The sequence below is a fragment of the Manacus candei genome, unplaced genomic scaffold (assembly GCF_025592945.1).
Source record: "Manacus candei isolate 608988 ecotype Guabito, Panama unplaced genomic scaffold, ASM2559294v1 h1tg000057l, whole genome shotgun sequence".
NCBI lineage: Eukaryota > Metazoa > Chordata > Aves > Passeriformes > Pipridae > Manacus > Manacus candei.
The window spans coordinates 14225033-14242636 of NW_026138105.1; the positions used below are offsets into that span (position 1 = coordinate 14225033).

General features: G+C 47.1%; 1 protein-coding gene across 1 annotated transcript in view; it reads right to left on the bottom strand.

Annotated features, from left to right (window-relative positions):
- RIMS4 (regulating synaptic membrane exocytosis 4) overlaps nt 1-17299 on the bottom strand; it is a 53585-nt gene extending 36286 nt beyond the window's left edge. Inside the window, exon 1 of the mRNA XM_051803075.1 lies at nt 17025-17299. Within this exon, the coding sequence (XP_051659035.1) occupies nt 17025-17121 (97 nt within the window). The 5' untranslated portion in view covers nt 17122-17299. The remainder of the gene's footprint in view (nt 1-17024) is intronic.
- Between the last annotated feature and the right edge of the window lie 305 nt (nt 17300-17604).

The following is a 17604-nucleotide window of genomic DNA, read 5'->3' on the forward strand; positions in this document are numbered from 1 at the left end:
GTCTTGTCCCAGCACTCACCTCCTTCATGAATTTCCTCCACAGTCTCAGACTCTCACCACCTCCCTGTCTCCAAATACCACGGCAAACATGAAAACCTCTTACTCCTTCCATTTTGCCTACACATTAATTATATCATTTGCCTTTTTTTTTTAACCTATTTCACCCATACTTTATGTAGCTGGGAGACTTGTTCACATCTCAGCTTCTTCTAGAAGAAATCTGAGCAACCAGCACTGAGGGACTGAGTTGATAGCATCTGTCCATGGTTCTTGCCCTTCCTTTGCTCATGAATTGCCCTGAATTTTGGAAGAAAAGCAGCTGGTATTTGTTCACAATTACCAAAGACTATCATTGGTCACTGCACCCCCCCAGCAGGTGCTCTGTAACCAAGGAAGCAGGCTGATGTGACAGGCCAGCATGGGGCCTTCAAGCCCTGCTGGCTGGCTCTGAGATGTGCTCCTTGCTCCATGACAGCTCAGTTTGTAAGACGGCTGGATGACTCTCAGTCAGCTGAAAAACCTCCCATTTACCAAAACATTCACTCGAAGGAGCTTAATGGTTTGAAATGAACATGAAAGGGACTTGTGATAATCAAAGCGGATCCATTTGCAAGTCTGACACACGCACAGAAAGCACTTTGCAGCCTCCACCAAAGCCTGGTTTAGTCTCCCTGCTGAAGCAATTTCTAGGTCATAACATGTGCAGATGTTTGGAGGTCTGTGCTTTGTCCTTGGCCTAATTTGGAGAAAGACATTATGTTTTGCTTCTGCTCCGACTGCACATTTCAATCACAGAAACTGTAAGGCCACACTTGTTTTGAAGTCACTACTAAATTTTACTCCTCTGGATCAATGAATGACTAGTACATCCTCTTTGTATCCTGTAAGCCATATTCCTGATTGAATTGTCCTCCTGTTGTAGCCATTCTCCTTAGAAATTCCACTTTATGAAGCATGACTTGGCCCTTACACAACATTTGTCTTCTCCACGTATTTTCTGCTACAGATATGTGACTTTCCCCCCTGTGTTTTACTGTCATATAGAACAGCTTTCCCTTTCAGTAGTCACAGCTGCTTAATGAATTTAAAGTGTGACATTTTGTTTTCCACGGTGAGGTGTAAGAGAAGTGTAAACCATCACTGTGAGATGAACTAGAAAACACAGAGGGCAGCAAGCCCTTCCCACCAGCCAGCCACAGCCCTCTCAACAGCACCCACCACACCCTGCAAGACTCAGCTTTACTCAATTCATTGACAAACTTCACTAAACAAATCAAAATGTCAACTTTAGGAAGTATATACAGGCTTCTATACACAATAGAGTTTCACAAGCCCCAGAGAGTTTCTCTCATGTCTGATACTCGATGTGCTATCCCACCCAGCTACTTGGATGCTTTGCTCAAACAACAGTCACAGGATCCAGGGGGAGTTAAAGCCTCAAAAGACTTTCCAGAGCACTGCACAAATTCCTCTGATGTCGCCCACACGGGAGGCTACAAATTGACACCAGTAGTTGTCAACATTTTGTTTTGATCTTTCAGCAAACAAACCCACCCTCTGAAATGTTTGCAGGATGCTGAGATAAAAAGAAGTAATGAATAAACCCCAAAGAAGTTCGAAGGGTTTATTTTTTACCAAGTAATCAATACCTTCTGGCAGTCTTCCTCCAGCTCTAATAATACCAGCGAGGACAGTGACCCTTGGCAGGTTTTGTACACTGCTCTATAAACATTATCTAATTAACCATCACAATCCACTCCTGGGGAAAAGAAAGCATGATCTGAAGTTCTTCTACAGCAAGAAGGCGAGAGAGAGGATGAGAGTTGGGAAGGGATACTGATGGACAGAAAAAGGTTAAAGTTTAGGAGCTCCAGCCCTTGCACATCCAATCTCACCATACTGTCCCTCCGGGACCAGCTCCAGGGAAATGGTGTGTTTTTCACACAATCTGTGTGAGCCTCAGTGCAACTCTTGGTTTCACTGTGCTGTGATAAAGTCCAAGTCAACTCATTAATAAATCAAGTGACAATAAAGCAGTTGGAGGGAGATGAATTATTGAACTCAAACAATTTAGTGCTCAGAGACAAAACTAAATCTATAAGCTGGGAGCTACTGAACACACGGAGCCTGATTTTCCTCAGAACAGCTTTGTTGACACGCTGCAGACTGACAGTCCAGTCCACCTGGACCACAGTTCAGGTAGAAGTTCTCACAGTATTTCAGTGGGGTACCTGCTATTTTGATGCTGATCATTAATATTTAAGATTGGAGACAAATCTCAGGTCATCAAGGCAATCAGGAAAGCATCTCAGGGGATGCTCACCTTGACCTAAGCCAAGTCTAAGAATCAGGTCTAAACCCAGAGTCAGCATATGTGTAGATATAAATCCAGTTCCAGAGTCTTTCAAACAAACTATTTTCTACTACTTTGGGGCAGCCATTACAGAGTCACAATATTTAGTCAACCTTTTCCTTCTACAGTCATTAATAATGCGCCATTTAACTACAGGTTTGTCATTTACTCTCCTAATCCTTTTCAAACCTTTGTGCTTATTTTCACATCTTTTTTCAATCCCGTTCTGTGTGTCTTGCTAATTACACTCCTTAACTGTCGTAGGCTGTTTCCACAGACACCTTGAGCCAAGGTTTGATCACTTGCTGGGTATATGGCCAATGAACCGTTTACTATCGCGACATTTAAAATATGAACAGGGGTGTATTTAATTATCTGGACAGCTGCTTGTAACTCTAGGAAGGAAGGGTGAATGACCATTTAATGATGTACTCAAGAAACAAGGTTTCTAACCTTGTAAAAAAGAACAATGAAAAAGGTGGGAAAATGCCTACGGTTTCCATCTTCTCAAAATAAGGAATTTTGCTTCCTTGGCAGACAGTACTGTTTTCAAAGGACTGTTATTTGCAGTTTTGTTGCATCCTGAGCCAACCATTCCTGCCAGTCTCAGGAGACTCTCCATCTCCCAAAGTCAGCACACCAGGCCAGCCCAAGAGTCACAGGTCAGCAAAAGCAAGGTCACATTCAAATAAAAGATGCCAAAAGCCAGTAACAGATGAATGAGACAGAGATTACCTGAAAACTTTAGGACAATGGAATTATTCATGGCCAAAAGGAAGAGGCACTGTGATGTATGTGGGAAGGAAGGAACTGCAGGAAGTAGATGGTTGACCAAGATGGACCAGGTCTCAGAGGCACTCAGAGCATTGGAAATCTCAGTCCAAAGGTACACATCCACAGAATCACTGCCAGCAACAAGCCTGACTACACAACTTGGCATGGGGCCAATGCTATCCTGAACTCTTCCTCTCTTGACTCTCAGTTTCCACTTCTCTTCCATAACCATGTCCTGACCAATCAAGCCAGGGATGCCAACCTTAAACCCGCACGAGCCTGGAAGAGCAACCAACTCATTCACCCCAGAGGACAGTTAACAGAGGCTGGAGAGGACCAGTTATGTCACCACTCAGTATCTTCAAAGATGGCAGGAGGCAATGAACACTTCCTTCTCTTCCGTGCCCATCTCCTTGGGCATGGCTACCAGCCCACCCCGAGGAAAGCACACAAGGCTCAGAGGGGAGCGGAACTCGATGTGCTTGGTACACCTGGGAGACTTCTGTCCAGGCACAGTTTGTCACAGCCACTGAAGTCAAAATGTTCAACTAAAACAAGTGAAGGAACCAAATACCTCCCCCCAAAAAATCAGCACCATGCAGGAACGTTGTGCAGCTTCCACTTGCCAAGAAAAACGCCGTGGACACCGTAATCCCCAAATACACTCACGCTGTGTAACCCCACTAGAGCAGCAGCTCCTAATTAATTTTGTGTGTGGATAAGTCCTCAAACACCTTTTGCCATCAGTAAGACCTGCTGAAAGTGATGAAGAGGAATCATTATGCATAACACCCGCAAGAACTTGCTGTAAACACATTTGGCAGCACAGGGAGGTTCCTTTATGGCATAATCCATTTTTATGTACACCTAATATTTTCAGGTTTTCAACTGATTGTCAAGAGTGTTTGTAGAGGCTGTTAATGAATCTCACTGCTAAAAGCAGTTACAATTCTGTAGCTATTAATACAACGTGACATCAGTTATATCAGCTTCCGAGTGAATCACAGTTGCAAACTTGTAGGTGTTCGATAGCTGTTGTCACATTGAAATGGAGCATTGTTAAATATACTCCAAGTCTGTCCTAGTTTTGCAGCTCTTTCCCCCTTTCTGCACTGCAGCCTTAGTGGACTGAACACCTGCAGGTCTGAAGAAATCAGCACAGGAATGTCAAGGGGAAGAAACAGGTTGACTATTAGACCACTTGGATCAGCAAGTTTTAAAATGTTCACTTTTGACTGCAATTTCCTCTCAAATCTGATGAATACAAGAGCTTACAAGAGCAGGTCACTAAACCTTTTACAGTGTCTAACCCTTGTAAGATGTACTCATACCAAGCTTTTCTTCCCCTCCTTGCAAACTGAAATAAAAGGTTGAGAATTTTTCCTGATACAGTAATTTAGTATTAAAGCCAAATGCAGTTTCCAAACCATTTACTGAGCATCAGAGGCCAAATTCTGCTTTAACCTGCATTATTGACCCTCACAGAACATGTCTGTTTTGGTCAACTTGTGTATAAAAGTGCATTTTGGACAAAACAGAGAAATCTGGAAAGTTATTAATGAACATTTTGGTCAGCAAAACATTTTCAGACCATCACAGTGTCACTGCTTCAGGATTCAGTCCCCCCCACCAACATATTTCATATAGGTAGTACCCTGTGCAGGTGATCTTTGGAAACCCAGCCTTAAGGATCCAGGGAAAGGTGTTACAGGAAATAAACAGCTTTCTAGATTTCAGGAAATTAAAAAGAATTATGGCCTGAAATAAGACTTCCTGATTTTTACAGCCAATCTGTCCTACAAGCTTGCTGCCTCTCTGCAGCAGACGGCTGCAGTGAACAGGCTGTGAAAACAGTCACATTCACCAACTAAAATGGACTGTGGATAATTTGCCTGGTATTATTCCTAGAGCAGCAAGCCAGATTTTGCCTCAACCAGCCATGGAATATTTCATAGAGTGCCTAAGTAGGTAAGCCAGGCAGTACTGAGACAGAAATAGAAAAACATTGAAATAGGACCGACACGATGTCAGGTTTAGGGGCACTTGGCTTGGACTGGGTCTTGGGAAAAACTGAGTTTAGGACATAGCAGAGTCTCCTGTGCAGGAGCAGTAAAATGTTTCTGCAGAGACAGAGCAGCCAGGCCACAGGAACAGACCTACTCCTGTTACTAGGCAGAAGCCAGGAATTCAGTGGAAACAGATGAAAAACAAGTTTATAGAAAGATAACTTGGGATTCTGGCATGACTCAAAGCAGAGCCCTGGGCAAAATAGGAGAGTTGAGAATTATTGTTTTGAAACAGTGCAGAAGTGGTCCTGAGGAGCAGATATGACTGAAAAAACAAGTTCTGCTCCTTCCCCTTGTCTCAACCCGTACGTTCTCAAGTCTCACATTCACCCTCTCAGACCCTTCATGTGAAATACTTTAGACCAGATGTGAAGATCACAAGCTCTGAGTTTCATCATACATGGTCCCTTCATGCTACAGCAACACCATGTGAGAAATAGCCCTGACATGCACCCACAAACCTCGACTGCACATCCACAGTTTATGCACACTGGGGAGGCAAATCCTCAGGTAAATGTTAAAGTCTCTTTGCCCATGGAATTTTCAGAACCTGCACATGCACAATAACTAAACCAAAGATCTCTCTCCTGCTCTTACAAAGTACCAAGCAGAAGTGAAAGATGTGCACTGGTGGAAGGTCCATGGGCTGCCACACAGGAAACATCTCCACCTTTGTCATTTCTTGCCAAGGCTCTAGCTTGTACTGAGAACAGCTTTCTCTATGTCAAGGGAAAAAAGCCAATCAACATGTGTTGCCAGCATAGTGCAAAAAAAAAAAAAACAAACCAACAAACAACCATTATGCTAATTTTGGAATGCAACACCTGGTGGAAATACAGAAATATAAGAAAAGGGAAAAAAACACAGGGATAAAACTGAAAATCCTATCAGGACACAGTTACTGCAGAGGTAGCAGCAGAAACTGAAATATTTTCAGGCACACCCAAACCATTGATGGAGACATGATGAAACCAGGATGGAACTCTACCCAAAAGCATCAGGCTGCTGTCCAAAACCAGCCCCATGGCCAGCGGTGCCCAGAGCAGCTGATGGTTCCTACAAAGGAAGGGCAGGAGGGAGCAGATGGACATCAGCAACACGCTTTCTCTGGGCTGAAAGGAGACAGGACAAGACAGGAGTGCCTTCCCAAATTGAGCCATCTCAGAGCTGTCCAAAGATCTGCATGATAAGAGTGCAGGTACCTCTGAGGCCAGGTACGACCATCTGAGAGGGAAAAATGCTCTCCCAGTGCAGCAGAATGCAAAACCAGGTGCTTTGGAGCTGAATTATGTGAGAGTTGCTCTGCTAAAAGAAGGAACACTTGCCTTACTTAAGACACTAAAAGCCTGGAAGGAGCATTTCTTCCACCTTCAGCCCCAAAACTATGAGCAGTCCCTGAAGAAACCCAGACAATCAGTAGCAGAGCATTCCTGAAGGCCCCAGATGGAGCAGGGAAGCACAGGGACGGCAGCATGTGCTGACGCCGCAGTACGGGAACGGTGTCATGGGATGCTGACGTTGCCATGGAAATGTCCTCGTACCACGTAACATTTTGACACTGTCTGTTTTCTGAGCAGCAGCACCGGCGGGGCAGCCTGCAAAGCCTCTGTGAAACGGCTGCTCGAGTTTTGCCACGGTCGTCCCTGCACCCGGCAGCCAATTCAAACTGTCTGGGCATTGGAGTTTGACCAATCTGGCAGCTCCGCTTCCTAAAGTGCACGAGGAAGCTTTTAACAGAAACTGTTCCATAAATCACCCTGATTTAGCACGCACTGTCTGCCAGGCTGAGCGCTGCCCTGCACGCCCACTTTCGGCACTGCCTGCCCCGCTTTCCACACCAGAGTTTTCAGCGTTCCCTCCCCAGCTTCCCTGAATTCCCAGAATCCCAGGGGGAGCCTGCTCCTCTGCTCCAGATGGCTTTGCACGACCAGAGCAGCAGTGCCAGCCCCACACTTGCAGGGCTGTGGGGTGATTTTCTGAACTGCTGAAAGCAGGTACAGCCCCAAATCCCATTCACTTTCAACAAATGCCAGAGATCAAAACTCAGAGGCATTTTTGAAAAAGCTCTACTCTGCACATTTAATATTTAAAACAAGCACTGACTCTTGTACAAACTATGCTCATGGCACAAAGTTTGGTTTTATCTCAAGGCACATCAGGTAATGCTATCTTTCCTGTTTACTCACATTGAAACAAAAGTCTCAAATCTGGAGAGGGTGCAGCTGTAGACTATGCGATCCATAAAGGCAGATGCGTGGGGATAAACCCACACAAAAATGTCTGGGTTTTTGACAAACACACCAAATCCACCACTGGAATGTAACACTGGGCTGCAAGAACAGCTCCTGTAATTCCTTATGGTTTGGGGGGAACTGGAGGAAACCAGAATACTGACAAGCTTCAAAAGTCAGTCTGGAGCTGTCTAGCTTTATTGTAAATTTAATTCAAGCTACTATAAAGGTGGAGGGGCTCTGCAGAACTACTGCAGAGCAGATGCTCTAATCCCACCACCCCCTGGTGAGGTCTCACAGCAGGGCTTCAGCCAGAGGGATGGCAGCACAACCCTAAGGAAGGGACAAGGAAAGCTACTGGGTCTGAGTTGTCATGATACTGCCATCCAGAAATGAATCTACTACAACAGTTGGAATTCCAACTGCCATCAGATAGGAAAAGCCTTCTCTTTTTTCCTGGCAATCTGATTAAAACACAAATATGGATATAAAGCAGCCACCTTAAAAATCTTGAATCAAGTTTTCCTAAGTTTTCACTAGTGCTATGATGTCACGCATTACGTACAAGAAAGGAAAGGTAAATAGTAAAAATAAAACAAAAAAAAGCCACCCACCCACACAATTCTCCCAGGATGCTGAGAAGTGCTAAACAAGGAGCTGGATTTACAACAACAACAAAAAAATCTTAATCTTCTTAGACATCTTGGCTGCAACACAATTTACATGTTTTCCATCCACATGGCAGGATACATTCCCTGCTAAGTGTAAATATGCATACTGCTGGTGGGCAGCTGGCAAAAGTCCCACACCACTGGGAAGCTGTCACCACTGGGAAATGTCAGCCTCATCCAGAGTGCCCAGGGAGCTGAGCGAGGGGCAGGCTGTGCCCACACTGCTGTCTCCTGGTGACGCTGCTGCTCCCTCACCAAGGCGGGTCATTCTGCAGGTCTGACCCCACCAACAGCTGAGCCGTTCCACCCAAGAGGCTGGTCAGCTCCAGACAGGGACACAACCATGTGTTCCCTGGGGAGGGTGACTATAACCTCTTAAATCTGATCTGCCACCAGTGTGAAGTACCATTAACCACAATTATCTTCACTGCAGCTACTAACGGTGAATGACACCTCGGCAGTGCCTCGACTCGAGCGCTGCAGAATGAGGTGATGAGAAGGTGCCTGAGAAAACAGGGCACTCCAGCTGCACTGAAAGCAAAGGTTTTCAAGGATGCTGCACTTTGCCCACAGATCCTCAGTTACAGAGGATCTCCAGCTGCCAAAATCATCCACAAACAGGGCACTATTCCTGAAGCCCAAAAGATAAAGCGCCTATTTATCCCACCTCTCAATCCCACAAACATCCCAGCATCACAGGCCTTGCTAAACAACAGATAGAGAATTCAGACCTATACCAATGGGATCAAATAGCTCAACCCTCCAAACCAACGCAAGAAAATTCACTAAAGGCACATGTAACTTCAGAGCATTGAAAAAAAAAAAAAATCAAAGGCACAAATGCCAGAAAGGGACTGAGTAGCCAGGGAGCAGCTGTGCAGAGAACAATCCGGAAAAGAGGCAAGGATCATACCCCAGGTGTGAGTTAGGAGTGCTGAAACTCTTGCAAAAGCACTGTATTTACAAGAATACTGCACACAAAGTGCAGGAGACAGTTCCTCCTCCCTGCTGGGGGCCAGAGAGCAGCCACACTGTCCACGCTGCTCCTCCCACACCATCCCGAGGACACCAACGAGGCCAACACAACGCTTGGGAAACTGCTCCGTGCAAGAAGAAAATATCAACCAGGTTTCTTTGGTCCAAAATGCAAAAGGAGGGAGAGGGGTGCCAGGCACTCATGATTGTTGTTACACTCACTTCCTGGCTTGGGATTATCAGCACAGGGAAGAACAGTTTTGTGATGTGAAGAGCTGCTCTGAAGACAGCAGTGACCAATTGCCTCCCATGTTGCTGGGAACAATACAATAGCAATCTGCCTAATTTCCACGCAGAATTAAGTTGAATTTTAGGGTAAACTCTCCTTCTAATTAGAATAGATTAGTTACTTGGGGAACAGATACAAATGACTCCTCAGAACCCTTTCTACCTCTGCATTTGTAAGAGTAAGGACACAGACAATAGCATAAATTCCTCTTAGTCATAAAACGGTTTTGAGAAAAATGTGACATTTACCTGTGTACACACTGTACTCTGCAAGTTGTTGAGCACTCAAACACTTTAGATTGGTTTCTGCAAGGCTGTATGAGTTCTTTGTGTATTGGACGAAGGTGATATAACACCCTGATTGCATGAAGCTGGAACAGTATCCATCTCAGTGATTTAACTGTCTGGATTTGGCTAAAAGGTAGGGCTGCAGAGATTTGCTGTATTCCTGTGGGAAGTTAGGCTGTACCAGGGCTTCCCAGTCTTTACATGTGTGCTGTTTTGCAAAAAGCAAAGCCAAAAATATAACTTAAATGCAGATTTCAAGGCAAGAATGGTTTGACAGCAAAAGCAGAGAATGCCTAATTTGCGTGTGTCATCAGCAGATGATTTAAGCAGTGGCACCACTGATGGATCATTGTGTTGCAGAATCTCTATCGTGACACATGTTGCCATACAGTGTAGCATTCTCCCAGAAAATAAAACCAACCCTCAGGGGAACGTCATTTGGATAGATGGATATTCAAACTGTGTTGAACACTTCCTCAGAGGAGCAGAAATCCTTATTCAAATATGTTAATGGTCTGTGGGGAAGAGGAGGAGACAACAGGGCTGAGAAGTCTTGTAGGAGCCAGGTCTCACTGCCCCAATAAAACACATCAGCAACTTGCAGACTGCATCCTAAATTAAATTGTTCACATTTCTAATCTAACTTAAGGCAATCATATATAAGCAGATAGTGTTTCAGAAAATAATTGCATAGATAAATTATTCCTCAAAACAACTACTCCAATCAAACTTAATTCTTCCCTACACAAAGCAGATACACTTTCTGTCAAACAGAAATGTTGAAGCAAGTAGTTACAGCATTTCACAACTTGTCCTGATGTAGGAATCTGACAGAGTAAAGATAATTTTTTTTAGTCTGGAGAACAGAGTGCTTTTGAATTAATAAATGTTACATTAGAATTAACTGCATATGAAATAGAAGCTGTAAGGAAACAGTGTCTCCTAGATAGAACACTTTCCAGGGACAGGCTCTTCTATTCAGAAATCAGTAGACAGCAAACCGAGAGAGATATCCTTTCCCTGGGGCTGGCAGTGGTCACGTACAACCCGCCCTCACCAAACTCCTGCCCACGTGGCTGGAGCTCAGCACCATCCCCTGAACACCTCTAACGTCCATCAGGCCGGGCGCAGTCACCTCCAAGGGAAGGAGACAGCACTGTGCTTTCTGTGACAGCAAGTGTGCTGCAGAAGCAGGCTGAGGGGACAGCACAGAGCCACCATCACAGCCCGTGACCTCATCCACGTCCCCTCTCCCCTGTAAATCCACACCCAGATGACCACCAAGGAAACGCTTATGCAGCACTTTGTGGCACAGTGCTTGAGATCCCAGGACTAGCTGTTCCCTCTCTTCTCCCAGCCTTACATCATTGTTTAAAACAATCCCACAGCCAACACCCAGCATGAGGCACAGGTGGAGGCTCCAGGTTGGGGCATGCAGGACAACTCTGTGGGACAGCCCACGGGAGACAGGAGCGGGGAGCAGCTGGTGGCCTGGGAGGGCTGCCTGGCACGCTGAGCGCTGACCGATGCCACGTCACCCTCCCCTGCGCTCTCCCATCTGTCCAACCCTCCCCATCTGTTGGGTTCTGCCACAGACCGTCAGCGCCCTGGGACTCTCACTGACATTTTGCTTCGCTTTTCTACAGGCACAGCATGAACTTGGTCGGGGACCGCAGCTCTCACGTGCCGCCACAACACCACAAACAAGGACAAGGTTTCGAACCCCTCGATCCTAGTGCTGACTCATGACAGGGTTCCTGCTCTGCCCCAGTCTCACAGGGCCACAGGAGAAGACAAAACCCGCCATCTGTAACTGCAGTGCCCTGGTCACACACACAGCAGCAGGCCCAGAGAGCAGGGAGCTGCCTCCAGTGCACAGGGCAGGGAAGGGACAGCACGGCTTGTTCAGCTCTGCCCCGACCAGGTGCATCCGTGGTGTAAGAATCAGTCGCTGTATTTAAGATTTGGATTAACCTGTAACTGGGTCTGAGACCACCAACCTCTGCAGGTATTATCAGCAGCATCTTCTTCCAGGCCGCTGGTCCCTTTCATACACCTCCCTCTGATGAAAGACTGATTTGACAGCAGCTCCTCTAAAACTGTTCTCATTTTTCATTTCAACTTAATCCGTTCACGAAACAAACATGTTTACCTAGAGCCAGAAAGTGCCCAGCAGGGAGAGGGGCATTTCTTTCAATCACTAGGATAACCCACAGCCAAGGATGCGCTCCTCACTGTGCAAGGAGGGGGAAAAGCCCTGGATTTTGCTGCCTCCTGCACCAGCCAAGAGTTGGCACCCCTGGGGTAATGCATCATCAGGTGAGCTCTGGGGTCTGTGTCTTTGCAGGGTTACAGGGTTGAACTGTCACTTCATTTGTAAAAGAAAAACAGCTAACACTGCAGGTGTACAGCTAATTTCCCTTGTTGCCTATATGTTTCCCACGTGAGCATGGTTACCCACCTAACAAACAACTAACAAAACCAGTTAGAGGCTGACCGACCTTCAGAGGTAACTTCAGATGAAGCAAAACCAGACTAAACACCAAAAGGACTTCACATGCTTGATCTGCATTTTAAAAAAACCATACAAATGGACTAGTAAAGACTTGAATCATCATTTTCTTTAAAAATATGTACCCCAATGCAGTGCTGCAACTGAGAAATATCCATGGCAACATGAAAACACATATAAGAGCTCTCTCTATTTAATAACTTTGTGACACCTTAATGTTTTAAATTATAGAGAAGGTCAGTATTTAAAATTATAGAGAATTTCAACAGATAAAACCCAAACAAAGAGTAATCTAAACTAATCTAAGTGTCCACAGCATGCTCTCCCACGCTGATGTTTTAAATGTTTTTATCAATCCATTAAATTAATATTTCACATACTTTCTCTTTAAAGAATTGATCGTAACACAGGGGCCCTGCTAGTACTTGATAGTGTGTGAAAGCAGCAGCCTGGGCTGAATTTTATCTCTAATTCAACTCTTTCCTGAATTAGCAGCTGACACAAGGAAGGCTTACTGTCAGTATCTAGGAGACATTTTGACTTTGGAAACCATTTTCTCTCTGCCAGACACTTGGTTCCAGCTGGCTGAGACATGATTTGATTCTGCTGTGTTGCTGCCAGGGCAAGAGGTCTGCCCAGCTGGACAGTCCTTGTGCTGGGGTCATGATCCAGGGGACCCTTACACGTCCCTTGCAGCTGTTCTGTACCTTCTCCTGCTTCCTGATGGCAGCAGCCCTGCTCTTCACACCTGGGTGTGTAAGGAACAGGAGTTTCCCCTTGTGCAGATGCTCAAATTGGATCTGGATTCCAGGCAGCTGCATTTGCAACGTGACCCATGGCTGCAGTCCCAAACATCCAAATCTGCATCCCTACCAAGGCATGCATCGAATGCCTTTTGCCAGTGCAAACAGGTGTCCCTCCTGGGAAAACCAAGATGCAGGATCAAAGGTGCTGATGTATTACTGTGTCTTACCCACTTAAGCCACAGCACAGCTGGAGCACACATCCAGACCTGAGAAGTGCTCCTGGATCCTGCAGTTTAGGCACAGAGGCTTAAGGAAAACCCCATTCCCTCTAGTGATTTTTGGCATTTCCCTACCTCCGCTTCTTTAGGTGTAGTCCCTGTCCTCTGTAGTACACAGGGTCCTTGGCTGGACACTCTCACCTCCTCAGAGCTGAGGACTGCTTCTGGCTTCCCAACTTTCAGCAGGTCCACCACCACTACACCGACTGTCCTGCTACTCAAACCACCTCCTTTCCCCTGCCCAAGGCTTGCTCCTTTTTCATGTGCAGCTCCAAGTCAGTTGGCATTGCTCTCTACCAAATCCTCACTTTTTGTTCTGCTTTAGCCAGCTTTCCAAACTCCATGTTCTGCACAAGGAACAAGCTGGTTCTCCTCCACACCAGCAAACACGTTCCCATTAACCTTAAGGATGTCCTTCACCTCGGACTGGGCTGGGCTCTGCTAAGGCCACTGTCAGCAAAGGGGGATTTCATACACCCAGTCCCTCAGTTTTAGTGGTGAGCTGCACCCAGGACTCACCAGTTGCCTACAAGGCAGTTGCCCACAGTCATCACGGATCCTCAACAGCCTGTTATTAACCCACATGCACTTGGCAGTTCAGTCCTCAGCAGTTTGGTCCCTTCCAACATGTTCCCATGGGAATACCAGCATCCTGAATGGTTGACTCCAGCCAAGACCAGGAGTATGGCAGGTCCACAGGACAGCTAAGATTTTGTTCACACTGTTAGAAGAGGCATTCTAAAAATGTGCCCACAAAGAGTGCATGATTGATTTTTACCTCCTTAGTCCACCACTCCACAACTGAAATGGAAGACAGACATTTACATAAGTAAAACCAACAATTATTCTGATAATAACTGCAGCTTAAAAATCCTTAACTTCACTGACATTGCTGGGGACCTCAGTGGAGCAAGGACAGTGGCACTCAGCCAGCAGGAAGGGCAGCAACATTACCATGCCGAGATCAAGAGAGTTATTAACCCAGAGTCCTTCCACTGCTGAGTGCAGATGGTCATTTCAGCTATTTCAAAGCCCCACTGCAACTTCCTGGTGAACAGAGCTCAGTGTCTGCATGGCTGAGGAACAAAAAGGGTATCAGAACATTAGAGTGCAAGTCCACATCCATCTCTGGAGAGACAGGCACACAGATGTGCCACAGGACACATCTGAATCTCCATGACCCTCACGCTCTGGAAATATTCAAATGGGATCCTGTTTCTTGCTCCAAGTCCCGTTGCTTTCCTGCCTACCCTGTCTGCCTGCTTCTGCACACTAAGACATCATCTGCACCCGGTTCACTGCCCAGAACTCAGCCCAGATTCACTGGAGGAAGAGTTGAGGAAGATGAGAAGAGTCTTCTTGCCTGATGTCCAGAAGGTAAAGAAAAACAAAAGGACTTTGGCAGAAAATGAAATATTCCATAAGTACAAGTAACAATAGATCGTACATTTTTCAAAAGCAGAGCTATTTTTCCAGAATTAAAGGGGGGAAATACTGGAACTCAGAGGTATCATTAGCACTGCTCAGATATGACCAGACGTGTTTCCACATTGCCAGGGCTCTCAGCACTTCTGTAAATTTCCTTTTACACTCCTTTGATACGACCCTCCCATAGTAACTTCAATGAAACACCTCAAGAATTTTTATTGTTTGTAGATTTAAGCTCTCATTAGGCTGTTCTCCTATTTCAGAGGAAAATGTCAAGTTTTCTCTAAGCTTGCCATTTATCAGCTCCTCTCCTTTTTCTGTAGGATGACTATTCCATTAAAGACGTGGTCCTCAGCCTGAGACAAAATGGATGATGTGTCTGTTTGAAATAGGATTGTTTACTTTGTCAATGCTCCTGGGATCAATTTCATTTTTCCCCCACCATCTCCTACGGAGAACATCTTGCCAAGTGCAGTATTCATCTCCCTGAATGAGCTATCGAGATCCATTTTTTTTGAGAGAAATCATGCTGCAACCCAAACTGGCCAGAATCTCCCACAATTTCAGGACCATGCACGGGTACAAATAATACAGAACTTTATCTGGAACAATTTCAGTATTTCTTTCACAATTTCTCAAGAAAATAGACGCCGTGAAAGAGAAAATTATACGCTTGTAGTTTTAACACCAGAAATAGAAAGCGGCGCACGTTCTCCCTCGCTGGGTGCTCAGACGTGTCTGAACACACTCTCACAGGCACAAAATACAGGAGCAACACTGCAACGTCCCCGTTGCACTGAATCCACCCCGAGCAGCTTCACCAGCGAGACAACTCACAGGCGAGATCCGCTAATAAGCTGCTGGCAAATGAGATCTTAATTGTAGATTTATTTAATTCAGAGACAAGCGCTCGTGTTGTATTAAGAGCAGCCTATTAACATTCATGCGTGAGCATTCACTAAGTGTGAATAGATACAATTCAGCGCAAAACCGCATTTCTAAGCGCTGGAAGAGGGAGTAATCACCTAAACCATCACCCTGCTCTGAGCGGGAGGGGTCGGCCACCAGGGAATAAAACGCCGTTCCAGGCATTGTGTCGGGTTCTCGTACTCAAGCATGTCTCACTATCAATCATTTCTGAAGCAACAGCGCCGAGACTTCCCAAAGCTCCCGTTATTGTCTTGTACACTCCCCAGCACTCAAACCAAATAGGAAGTGCAAATAAATCGTCAGCAGAATTTTGAGACAAAAAAATTTAAAAGCTACATCTGTTGGAGGATACTATGTTCTGCCTGACACCCCTGCACGATGCTGATGACAAGTCTAGGTTAATCACACAGATGATGAATTGATTCTTACGTCAACTCCTTTAAAAACAACAACGTTACAGGTGTAGCAGCCAGGGGGCTGATGTATTCCTGCTGGCACCTGCGCTTCTTGGGATGAGCCACTAGACAAAGGAGCACGCCGGCATTTTGAAGGATGCGACCATGACAGCATCAAAATATACCTTAGTTGCCAACTTTCATTATTTGCTCCTCACAAGATTCACTTACAGGTTCAGTCTCTGGGACAGCGTGTATTGGGAAAAACACCCCTCAATGACCAGTGAGCCACCGGGAGTGGACAAAGTGCTCACCGACCGCTCTCCATCCACTCCCGTGTACGCCCTCCCTACCCACACCACGGCTGTGCTGCCCTCTACTCCTGGCACCTTCTCCAGCACCCACTGCCCTTCCTCTCCCATTCAACCCAATTCCTTTTTACTATGCCCTACCAGTGCCCCTCTTTTGGAAGCCTGGTCTCATTTTATGATTACTGCCAACTCTTTGAGGCCAGAAAGGTCTTTCTGACATGGGCAAAAAAAAAAAATAATAAAAAAATCACTGCATCTGTTCTGAAAGGCTTTTGTTTTGGGATTTACTTCGCCCCCATTTAAATTAAATCCCTTTATTCCTCTCTCCAAAGGCAGCATGGTGTACAGCGCTAACAACCCCTCGGAACAATCGGCCCCAGAGCTCATGGTGTATAAATCAGGGTGGACACACCACCCAGCAGAATAGACGCCTCCTCCCCGAGCGCTGCCCTTCATTCACACAGAGGATGGAGCATGAGCCGCTCCATTTGCAAACACCCTGGGCTCCTTATCGATTAGAAGCAGGAGCGCGTTTCACCGCCGGAGCGCATCCCCAGTTTTAATCTCCGCAGGAACACACTGCCCTGCACCAAGCCCGGACCCTGCGCACACACCTGGCCAGGCTGAGCCCCCTCCGGGCGGCCGAGGGACCCCCGACACCCGGAGCCCCGGCGGGGCCGGGGACAGCGCCCGACACGGAGCGCACCCGGGGATGGGCACAGGGACACCGGGAACCACCGGGAACCACCGACCCCGCGTCCCCCCAGCGCCCCCATACCCGCATCCTCCTCGTCGAAGCTGTTCATGCAGGGGAAGTAGATGGCGAGGGCCTCGAAGGACGCGGAGAGGCTGAGGCGGCTCTGCGAGCGCTCCATGAAGAGCCCCTGTCCGGGGGCGCCGCCGGGGGTCTCGCCCGCGGCCGCGGGCGGCTTGGCGAGCTTGGCCGCCCCATTCTTCACTCGGAGCACGGCCCGCGGCGTCTTGGCGGCGGCGGGGCCGCGCTGAGGCGGCGGGCGAGGCGAGGCGGGAGCGCGGAGCGGAGCGAGCACAGCCACCTGCTGCCCGCCGGCTCTGGGCGCCGCCGCCGCCCCCCGCCCGCCCCGGCAGCGCCGCCGCCAATGCTGAGGGAGGGGCGGGCCGGCCGCGCCCCCCGCCCGCCCCGGGAACGGAGCGAGCCTCCCCCGCCCGGAGCGCGGCCTGGGCCGGCCGAGGGCTCCGATCGCCCCGAGGGGCTCCGATCGCCGTGCCCCGACCGCGGAAGGTCCGTCACGTCCCTGTCCCAGAGGCAGTGCCGGGGTAGGTTTGTTTATCGGCTGATCTGAAACTGACTATGAAGTAACCAGACGGAGCGTGGCCCT